The 11081-nt window shown below is 38.4% G+C and overlaps 1 protein-coding gene across 1 annotated transcript; it reads right to left on the bottom strand.

The window, feature by feature from the left end:
* Positions 1 to 2380: 2380 nt before the first annotated feature.
* Positions 2381 to 10710, bottom strand: LOC146505621 (transmembrane protein 26-like). The gene is made up of 6 exons (XM_085183715.1): positions 10237 to 10710; positions 9424 to 9520; positions 9081 to 9164; positions 5331 to 5539; positions 5100 to 5179; positions 2381 to 3515 (listed from the first exon to the last, which is right to left on the bottom strand). The coding sequence occupies exons 1-6, from the start codon at positions 10425 to 10427 to the stop codon at positions 3217 to 3219; spliced, it is 960 nt and encodes a 319-aa protein (XP_085039841.1). The 5' UTR covers positions 10428 to 10710; the 3' UTR covers positions 2381 to 3216.
* Between the last annotated feature and the right edge of the window lie 371 nt (positions 10711 to 11081).

Raw genomic sequence — 11081 nt, forward strand, 5'->3', positions numbered from 1 at the left:
GTATGCATATGGTGCTGCCAGGCAGGAGGAAAAGAGGAAGACCACAGAGGAGGTTCATTGATATTGTGAAGGAGGACATGACGGAGGTTGGTGTGACAGAGGAGGATGCTAGGGTTAGGGTGAGATGGAGACAGTCCCCTAAAAGGAGTGGCTGGTAGAAGAAGCCAAAATATTCATTTATTTATTTATTTATTTTTTATTATTATTATTATTATTATTATTATTATTATTATTATTATTATTATTATTATTATTATTTGAAATAAAACTTGTCAGCTGATAGAAAAAATACACATGTTTTCGCAAAAAGTTATATGAAACCAATATTTGTTTTTAGTCATGGTCCTGTCAGGCCAAGGCTGTTTTTCTTCTTCTCTCTTTTTCTCTCTCTCACTTCTGCCTCCCCCTTCTCAGGTGGAGTTGCCCACCCTGAGGTGACTCCAGTTTGAGTGTCCACACTCTGCAAGATCATTGGCTCCTTAGTATTGCATGGTGTTAAGATTGCTGGAAAGATTTTGGTGCATTCCTCCAAAATCAGCTTACCTGCACTTTCAAGTGGGACGTTACCTGTCAAGAGAAATAAGTTAATTTCCTGCCCGCTCTCCACCACTCTCTTCTGTTCTCTCTCTTGATTTTTCCAGCCTACTTGTTTGGCCAGTGCAACCTGCTAAGGGGAAACACAGAAGTAAACAACTTGAAACTGTATCTGCAATCCTCACCTCAGTCAGCTCTTACGTGTCCTCTTCTCTCTGAGAAAAATCCCCATTTCCCTGTAAAGAGTTCACTTACCTGTGTACTCACCTGTTTCAAAACTCTTCAGAATTCTGTAAACTTTCAGGCTGCTGTGCTTTCTCTTGAGTCCGGTGTCACTTTTATTATGACAAAAACATTATCAAATGATAACAAAGAACAAGAAATGCTCTAGCTAATGTGCACAGATAGCAACTCTTACGGAGGTTTTCCACAGTTATCTTTGTCTCTCTGTCAGCCCTTTGAATACCTGCATGTTTATCCGAATAACAGGCAAAGTCAAACTGGTGACTGATATTACACAGCCATGTTCAGTTTCTTTCACTGTAATCTTCATGCACATGAAATGAAGACTTGGCTCAGAAGGCGACGCACATATTCAGAAAACTTTAATGCCACAATGGGCAATTCAGTTTGACAGTCCACCATCATAATAACCCTATAAAATTTGGAATAAATAAACAAACTACACGTAGGTACAGTTTTAAAGTCTCTGGGTAGAACCCAAACATAGATTGAAGATGGAATAAGAAAAACTACTCAACATTCAGCAGCTTATTAGAAGACGATATGAAAGATTTTGAGTAGCAGTTTGTTTTTCCCACAGGTGCAGGACAGCACCAACCTGAGGGCAACAACATAACTTCTCTTAAGAGAACATGCTTTGGTTGACAAATAATGCTTTTTGCCTTCTGAACTGATTTTTCTTCCAAAGCGAGTTCACTTGCTGTTAAACTAACTCTATTTTACTCAGAGTATGCAAACACTACACCTCAACACACCTGTCAAGCTTTGAGATGCAAAACTTTTATTTTGGATTTTTTGGATCATCGTGGCAGTCTGTGGCTGCTCTATTAAAAACAAACGAACTCCAGTAACAGTTTGACAGCAGCCACAGTGATTTCACAGAGAGCTCTAAGCTCAAATAAAACTGACTATGATTATACTACATGTCAAAATCTGCCCACAGATGGCATCAAAGTGTTAATACACTAATTGTCCACAAAGGGGAGACAGCAGACAGGTTGCAGAATCGAGTTACTGTAAAAAAATGATCAGCTTTACACAAAATAAATATGCTTTTAAGATTTTTTTTCTTAAAGTGATTCAGCTTTTACTTTAAGGTGAGGCTGTGCAGAAGTCAAGTAACAGCTAAACATTATAATATATACTTTGTATCAGAATTAAGATGAAATGCATGCTCAGAGGTTTGAATTTATATCTGTGAAGTGAAACAGGTCACTCCATGATCAGTTTAATTCTGAAACAAATGCCTGTTCAGTAAAGTAATGAGAGGCAGAGCTACATCATTTAATGATGTTTATTAAAAAAAAAACAGAATTACAGAAAAAAATAAGACCTTGACAGGATAAGATGCTATTTCTTGCAGTAATCTGGGAAAACAATGCAGTCAAAATAGCATCACCAAACCAATACAAATAATTTGAAAACAAAAATTGCTGGCATCTTAAAGCCTGAGGTGAAGTTTAAAGGTCTTAAATACAACGCAAAAAGAGGTCCTTACCTGAGTAAAGATTAACGGTGTGTTTTGTCTCTTTAACAATATTGCACGAACGATAAGATAATTCACCCACTTCAGGGATTATTTTACATTTCTCATACTTGTTAAAAAAAGAACCATCCAAGAGGTACAATTAACCATCAATCAAGGTGTGGAATAATTATCCACGCTGCTAAAGTTCTTTTCTTTAACAGCCAGCTGCTGGATCAGGGTTTGTTTTAGTCAGCCGGAACTTCCTGTCTGCGTTAAGACAGGAAAAATGATGCCGAGCTTTTTGTCAACACCTCCTAGCCTCTGAGCCATTGCTCTCATCTTTTTTTCTCTTCCTGTTCTTGGTGACCTCATGTCCTCTCAGCCATTAAGCACAAAAGTCTTACCTGAAAGTCTGGGACTTCTGTTATTTTATGCTGCACTGACAAGCAGAGGCACTGGAGCTACTTTAAGGCATTGTGGAGCGTTGAGTGTTGTAGATTTGCACTATTTTCTTATATGGAGATATTTATTATTGTGACCGCCACACCTTTTTCCTATTCTGCTCTGTTTCATTGTTTTGCTGTGTCCCTGGTATACTGTTGGTCACGTAAGTCATTCATTCAAACAAACAAACAAACCAGTTTATACCGTGCATAGTTGAAACGAACATTTAGATCATGTATTCATAACCAGATACTACATGAATGAGTTGACAGAGATTTTCATAGGCTGAACTGGATGCTAAGCAGTTAAGTCACATGTGGACTCTGAACTTAGCTGCTCAGCACATCTATAGTTATGTATATTTCTGAATTCTGTATTTCACACAGTAGAAGTGTGTGAAGAAAGCAGAGAGCATTCAATTCTTTTTATTTTCCTGCTCCAGGTGTAGTTTTCTTTTTAACTGAAAAATCTTTAAAAAGTTTTAATAAAATCCTCCCAGACCTCCATTTACACTTGTTGTTTATGCATCAAAGACATGGGATGGCGGTGTCCCCGGCATTATCGTCACTGGAGGTTCTGAAGTCCTGACATATAACAACAAACCTGTACAAGTTCAGTGCAACCACTAGGAAGTTCTTGATGGCAAAAAAGACAAGCATCTGGTGGAAGACTTTGAAGCAGGCCATCACAGTGAGCCTGACACACAGAAAAGGGCCATCCTGGATAAACAGCGCCTGAATGATGTTCCATATGTCAGTGCTGTGTTTAGTCAAGAGGGAATCCTGTGCACCCTGATCAGCCTCTCTGCCAGGTGTGGAGTTCACCACTATGTCAGATAAGGAGACGAAAAGCAACAGATTGGGAGTGAAATGAGGGTTTCATTCAGGTAGCTTGATGTAGTTTGACAGACGCCACACTTGCTATTTAGAGCAACTTTCCCTGCTATTGTTTTTGAAGAGGTAAATCTTTCTTCTCTAAAGAAATGCTGGAATAGTCACACATAAAGGATACCTATTATGCTTTTCCCTTGGACTTACATCTTCCCACCCATAAGAAAGTTAGCCAATTAGAAGAAAGTTGGATAAAGGGGAGGGAGAAACAGTTAGAACAGCTTACTTCTTTAATTAGATCAGTAGATGGGGGGGGGGGGGGGGGGGGGGGCATCACTAAGACCTACAGTTAAAGCATCATTTTTAGCCTTTAAATGGCTAAAAACAAAAACAAAGGCTATCCATTTACTGTTTAGCTGTTTAAACCTCAAGAAAGTCTAACCTCTCATAGAAGTGAAAACTCTGCTTCACATATCCACAGCACTCCTATGTTACCCAGTTAATGTGTTTGTTGGAGTGTAATGGTTTACATAGTCACATAGAAAGCCAAAGGTTCCTGATTTGAGGAAAGTAGGACACACAAATTCCCTGGGAGTTCTGTCAGGAGGGGTAGCTGGTATAAAAATCTATCAGATCAAATATGTAGAGCTAGCCAAATATTTGAATAAGTCAAGTTAAACTATAAACAGTCTTTGGTGGTTTTCCCGTGTTATAGGGGGATGGGGAAACCATGCTAGTGTAATTGGAAAGTCAAGCTTTTAAACCCTTTAATCTTTAATATATTCAGTGGTTGTTTTCTAATTTCTTTGAAGAGGGGTTGATGAGGTTCACGCCTTTAATCATCAAACATTTTTCAAGAACCTTAACCTTTCAAAAATGTATTATAATGCTTGACCATATACCCTATCTTAAAGATTGTAAGATGTGTCAGAAACTCCAGAATAGCTTCTAAATTGATGGTAAATGGTAAATCAACTCTGCATTATATGAATATGTTGCATCAATTCTTTGTGTGTTTAAAAGAGATCCAGACAAAGTGAACATGGCTCTCTGGGTGCAAACACAGAGTACTAAGTGCTCTAAATGCACTGCGATGGTAAAGATGCATATAACTGCATCATTAGGGTTACTTATAAATTATGAGATGGGGTTATGGAGAATTGAGATCATTATTAGGGTTTGGCAATTTCAAGAACACAGCGGCCTGATAAGAGCTTCCTCTTCTCAGGAAAAATGAGAACTTGAAGCTTTGTCAATTTATCTCTAATTATTTGCACAAATTCCCAGTTCTGACTACTTCATGTAGCAGGTTTTTTTAAGTATAGGTCTGAAGGAAGCAGCATTTCCATGTCTGTGGCAATGCCCTTTGGTTTTGATACTCGGGAAGTGAAAAAAATTTGGTGGTTAATAATTTGATGGCACTAGGGAGAACTTATCTACATCACTGTTTACTCCCAGCAGTTGATGGGATGTTTGGCAAAAATTCTAAACATGCTGAATTACTAGGGAATTAGTGTCTTTATGGTGTAGGCCCTTAATAAGCACTAAAGTTACATTTTGATACACTAACATGCACTGACCTGCTAGATGGAGTGGAAATTGCAACATACTCCAGGTCCATACACCTAAGATGACATAGACCAGCGTATCATTGTTATCTCTGTAAAAAAAAAAAAAAAAAAAACCACGGTGAAGAAAGAGTTTCACTGCTTATTTCAGTTATTGCATTGATATATTATCAACACATGTACATGGCTCTGTGTGAAATTAAAATAAATGCACATGGAGATGGAACATGATTAGTCACCCACTTGATATCTGACAGTGTCTCACTAGTAAATTCCAGGATGTCCGCTGCTGTGCCAACAAAGATTAGAAGAAGTTGAGACAACTCATCTCTTGTGACCCCGCCTCCCAAGGGCAGGAGCCACTTCCCCACAATGAGCAGGATGAGCAGGATCTGATGGAGAGCCAGGATCCAGTCATTCGCACAAACAGCAGAGAAAAAATTGCCAATATCCTGGAAAAAAAAAAGACATTAACAGATATTTAAAGTTGGTTTAAACTCACTTGTATACCCGTAAAAATGCAGAAATGATCCCTATTAGAACAGATGTCAACATGAACCTTCGAAGAGAGAGTTCATGACAGAGGAGGATACAGGTAGGGTGAGAATCCTATCCTTTATGACCAAAGAAAATTGGTCAAAAGACAATTCTGATGGACTGACCGAGTTATAAGTATCGGGTTTCACCCAACACCCACTCTTACCTTGATAATAACTAGCATCAGAACTGTCTTTTCTGCAACTGTCAGTAAAAACTGAAAAAAGTACAACTTATGACCCGGGTTCAATTAAATTGGTGTTCCTAATAAAGTGCTCAGTAACTGACACAATTGCAAACCACACTAAAACAGAATTTAATACAGCACTTGTGTGCAAAGACGTGACTAAATTATCTTTTACGTGTTAATATTAGATTTGGATGACAGTGGTAGTTTAGTGTCAGGGGAATACGCTACATTATACTTTGTCAACACAGCCAAACTTGGCATTCACATGATATCATTGTGTGTTATCATATTTCAATGGGATTTGTTGACAATAAGAAAAATGAAGAACATTGCCAGAATTATCCTTCAGTGATTTTATCATCCCACACAACATTGTGCATTGTTTTTATAAGTGACACGCTACAACTAACTGCAGCCATTTTTAAAAAACTTGTTTTTTCTTTCATCTCCTGGGAGAAATGGGTGTGGTGGTTGTGGTCTAGTAATTGTTTATATAGTTTGGTTTAAATCACTCCTCTTACTGTTATCGGTCACTGTAGTATTGGGGCTCATGTGTTTCCAATCAGTGTAGAAAATTTAGTCTGTTTCATTTGTAATTTTTTACAACTGCAGTTTTATTCAGTGTTCTTAATTGCTGTGGCTGTAAAAGCAATGTGACCATGGAGATTATTCTGATAGTTATGTAGATGCAGGCTACTTTTGCAAGTTTTAAAAGTCATACAATTTAAAATAGTCTTTGCAGCTACATTGTGGCCTCACTGTTTGACAGGTGTCCTGAAACGTAGTGTTTGTATGCTAACTACGTAAAACAGAGTTATTTTTTCCACTAAGTCTTCATTTCATCTGTATGATGTTTACTCCATCTCACCCTGTCACACCAACCCTCTCCACGTCCTCCTTCACTACACACATGAATCTTCTCTATGATCTTCCGCTTTCCTCCTGCCTTAGCATCCTCTGCACATGAACAAACCGCCCCAGCTTCTCAACTTTGTCTTCAAACCCAACGTACCCAATGAAAATCTGCAAATATTCAACATCCCGCCTCTTGTCTTTCTCTCCAAACCAGACATCATAGCATGTCTCACCATGATCTTGCAAACCTTGCCTTTCACTCCTGCTGCTGTTCTTCTATCACAAATCACTCTGACACTGCCTGCACTCTCTTCTTCACCACTCTTGTGCACTGTCTGTTGCTTTGGATGGGTAACCACAGGTATTTAAACTCGGGCATCCTCTTACGCTCCAAAATTTTGTTAAATAATCTGATCAAAAACCCATTGCTGTCTCTCCTGGACATCTTCATACCCCCACAGGTATGTAATCTCGGCCAGCAGCCCTGCTTCATCGTCTTCACAGTTCCCCTCTGCCTGTTCTCCATTTGTCCTCCCCTCATTCTCTTTTAATTAATCTGTGAGTTCCTCAGAGTACTTCTCCCATCTTCTCAACACACTCTCCTCATTACTTATTTCCATTTGTAAGAAAAACATCAATGTGAAAAGCTTTCAAAACAGTTTAACAGCACAGGAAGTTTCCATCCTCTTATTTTAATGACCTCCTGAATTAAATATTGATTCCATTATCAAAGGTTTATTCTTACATCATCTGACGCAAAGCACACCCATTTAGAAATGACTGAAATGCTACTCTTGACAGTCATTTTGATAGTGATGGACCCAGCCAACTGATAGACTGAGTGTTTGGTATTGACTTATAAATGCTCTTACTGCTTATACTTATTTGACTGTGACCTGTGAACAGTGAGGTTCCTGAGAGGTTGATTGTTGGATCCTTTATCCTTCAACTTATTGTTAACTTAGAGGATTTGTACTGTATGCTGGTGATATTCATCTCAAATCTCATCTATTCCTTTCTTGTTGAATTACTCAAAGCGTTCTTATAATAAAACACAATTGAGGATTGTTCTTTTTCTTTGATCACGTCTGTCAGCTATTCATAACTTCTCTAGTTATCAAATACTCTCCATCCTCAGATAAAATTAAATGCAGTGCTGCAGAAGCATAAGTAAAGCAAACTATGTGACTGAAATTCTGCTGTGAACGTGAAAACCTGAGTTCCTTTGAACCAAAATGTCATAATATCGGAAAATTTAACACTAAGAAAAAACAGTTGAAACTGTCGAAACAACAAATAAAATGATCATCACTGACTGCAACCCTTCAGAACTTCTGTTTTTCCTATTAGTGGTTACTTTCTATATTGTTCAGTCTCTAATGCCAAAACTAGACTGCCAGTCTTCTGATGTTGAAATTTTTCTAAACATATCGGAATCAGTCTGTACGAAGCTTTCCAGTTAAATCTCTTCAGGGATCCTGTATTACACAGTCAGATTTCAGTTCCTGATAACCACGTCTCGTATTCTTTGCCCTTGAAGAGCCTGGCACCACTGTCCACAACTAAATTGAGAAAAGACATGGATGCTGGTATTTCAATATACAGTTAATAAAATTTAATAGAAGTTAATAGAAAGAGAATATGCTTTACATATATATTTATATATTTTTTCCTAACCCTGTGTGTGCATATAAATAATTAATAATAATTTATATGCACATACGCATATAATAATAATAATTATTTAAACAATAATTACTGGGGGAAAAGTTCAAGTTTATGCATTGCAGACAGTGTGTCTGATGACGAGGTTATTCTGGGATATACATTGTGAACTTAAAGTTTCAGTATTACATTAAATCCACACTTCTGTGTAAAGAGTTTCCAAGAACTATTTCATTAAATCACCCTGAATCGCGAATTTTAAAAAAGACTTGACAGATTTTTTTATATGATATGGTTTGCTAAACATTTTTGTGTTTTTCTTTTTGGTTTTATCAAAGAGAAACAGCCAGCAGGCAGTTAGCTTATCATCAAGAAGCAAGCTCTGTATGAGGTAAAACTTCAGCCGCACGAGCAAAACCTGAAGCCCAAGCTGTGTTTTTTATGGTGGGCATTTGACTGTTTCCTGGCTGGGAGCAGTGACTTTCTCATGAATGATTATGTGGCAGCTTTAAAGTGCTGACATGGCAGGCATACAGCTGTGAGCACTAAAAGGGAACAATACAAAACAGATAGAACCAGTGGAAGTAAGCACCAAGAGACTTGTCTAAGCAACTTTCCTGAGAATTTTGTCTGCCTTTAGTTAGTTCAATCGGAAACTCTCTGTTAGTTTCACAACACTATTCAACATGATATATTTGACTACGAGTGTCAGTTTTCTTCTTTTTTTCTTCTTCCATCACTCTTACCTTCAGGGAATCCGTGATCGTGAGGTTCCTGGAGGTCTTATTTTGAATGAGGTTGTACAGATCCAAATGATCAAGCTTTTGACACTGAAACAGATGAAAGAAGATTTTACAGACTTAATTCCCCAGGCTACTTATTATTCTCTTGTAGGTAAACCTGTATAAACCTAAAAGCAAATGGGATATCTGATGGAATCCGTGAATGAATGTATAATGAACGGTAGCTTTACAGAGCTGGAAGCCTGCAAACTTCCCACCCACCAACATCTGTTGTTAAATTACATGTTTGAGAAACAGGAGATTATTTTAAGCAAGTTATATAATTTATCTTTCTGGCATGGAGTACCTGAGGTTCGCTGTTCTTATTCTGCTGGTGGTGGAGCTCCAGGAGCCACATGGAGGGAATGATACTAATGAGAAACAGAAAGATGGGTGGGGAAAACCTGCAAGGTGACCAGAATCATTCAGACTTTGTATTTATTTATTCATAATTAGCAAAAACAAACAAACAAAAAAACAAAAAAAACATATACAAAACTGATACCCCTTAAAGATAAATAAGATTACAACAGATGCTTTTCATTGTGTTCCTTTGGAGATTTGGCAGTTTGAAATAATTATTAGTTACTGCCACAATATTGAGTATTTTATTATCACTTTGCTTCTAGTTTACTTCCTCAAAATACTGCCACACAACATGATTTGTAAAACAACAGATGTTCTGAGGCATCCATTAACCTCCTCAGTGATTGGTGGATGCTTCATTAAATGCACAGTCTTACACAATACAGCACTTCAATAAGTTGTTGGATGAAATGCAATATCATGCCAGAAAAATAGAACAACACAATGTATTTCAAGCATGCAGGAAGACAGGAGAGACTGCGATCTGCGATATGAGTTAAGGGGTACCACCCCAACTTAATGTCTTAGGACAGCTTAAAAATAGCAGCAGAGGGACAGGCAGGATATAGGATGCTCGGGGGAGATGGGGGAAGGGATAAAGCTTTTGGGGGAAATGGCAAGCGCTTAGTTTTAGTCTATGCAAAGTAGCTGTGCAAACTCCAGGCGTTAAGTAACATAATGCATACTCAAGGATGATATAATTACAGCCTTACAGCACATGTCCACACTCTTACATTCATGCTCCACATCTCACCATTTGTAATCCTTTCCTTTCCTCCTCCTCAGGGTTATTATCATTTCCAGGACAAGCGGCAAAAAGAGGAAAGTTAGCAACCAGTAAAAGTCATGTTCCTTCACCCGAGTCACTCTCCACACACCGATGAGAGCAATCAAGATAAAAAGCGCTCTGGTAATGATCGCACTTATAAATTTAATCAGACCCATGTCGCCGGTTGCCTGCAATTTGGCACTGGACGCCGCAGCGGTCCCGTTATTCCTAACTGCACGGATACAAACGAAACTGTGACTCCAGCAGTGAAGTGGGGGGAAAATCGTTTTTCGCCAAAGTCACAAAAGTTTAAGCTCCGCCTTATAGAGTCAAGGTCCATTTTTTCCCGACCCTTAGAGCGGATCAGATACACCAATAGAAGGGAAAGTCGGAGTAAACGTGGCTCCAGTTAAATACAATGCAAGCTGACCCAAGAAGGTCTTTCTGTTTTTTCGTGATTAATTCATGGCATCTTGGACTGATTATAAATTCTTTAAGGGTATGGGGGAGGCAGCATCACAGCATGCCTTTCTTTAACAGGAATACCACGACAAGGACATCCTGAGCTGTTTTAATTCCTGGAAACTATAAATTAAATCCCAAAGCTGAAGCAGAACAACAAACAGGCAAATATGACCTTTACTGGTTGAAAACTATTTTAATAATAATAATGGATTGCATTTATATAGCGCTTTTCGGGACCCTCAAAGCACTTTACAATTCCACTATTCATTCACTCTCACATTCACACTGGTGAAGGCAAGCTACAGTTGTAGCCACAGCTGCCCTTGGGCAGACTGACAGAAACGAGGCTGCCATATCGCGCCATC

Source organism: Neolamprologus multifasciatus, chromosome 13 (genome assembly GCF_963576455.1).
Source record: "Neolamprologus multifasciatus chromosome 13, fNeoMul1.2, whole genome shotgun sequence".
Taxonomy (NCBI): Eukaryota; Metazoa; Chordata; class Actinopteri; order Cichliformes; family Cichlidae; genus Neolamprologus; species Neolamprologus multifasciatus.

Bases quoted from the DNA above. Each gene is read 5' to 3' on its own strand.
- LOC146505621 (XM_085183715.1), bottom strand. From the start codon at position 10,427: ATGGGTCTGATTAAATTTATAAGTGCGATCATTACCAGAGCGCTTTTT. The intron at 5,540-9,080 runs GTAAGAGTGATG...TTTTTTTTCCAG, and splicing joins CGATCACGGATTCCCTGAAG to GATATTGGCAATTTTTTCTC. The intron at 3,516-5,099 runs GTCAGTGCATGT...TATCTGACATAG, and splicing joins ATTTCCACTCCATCTAGCAG to TGGTGAACTCCACACCTGGC.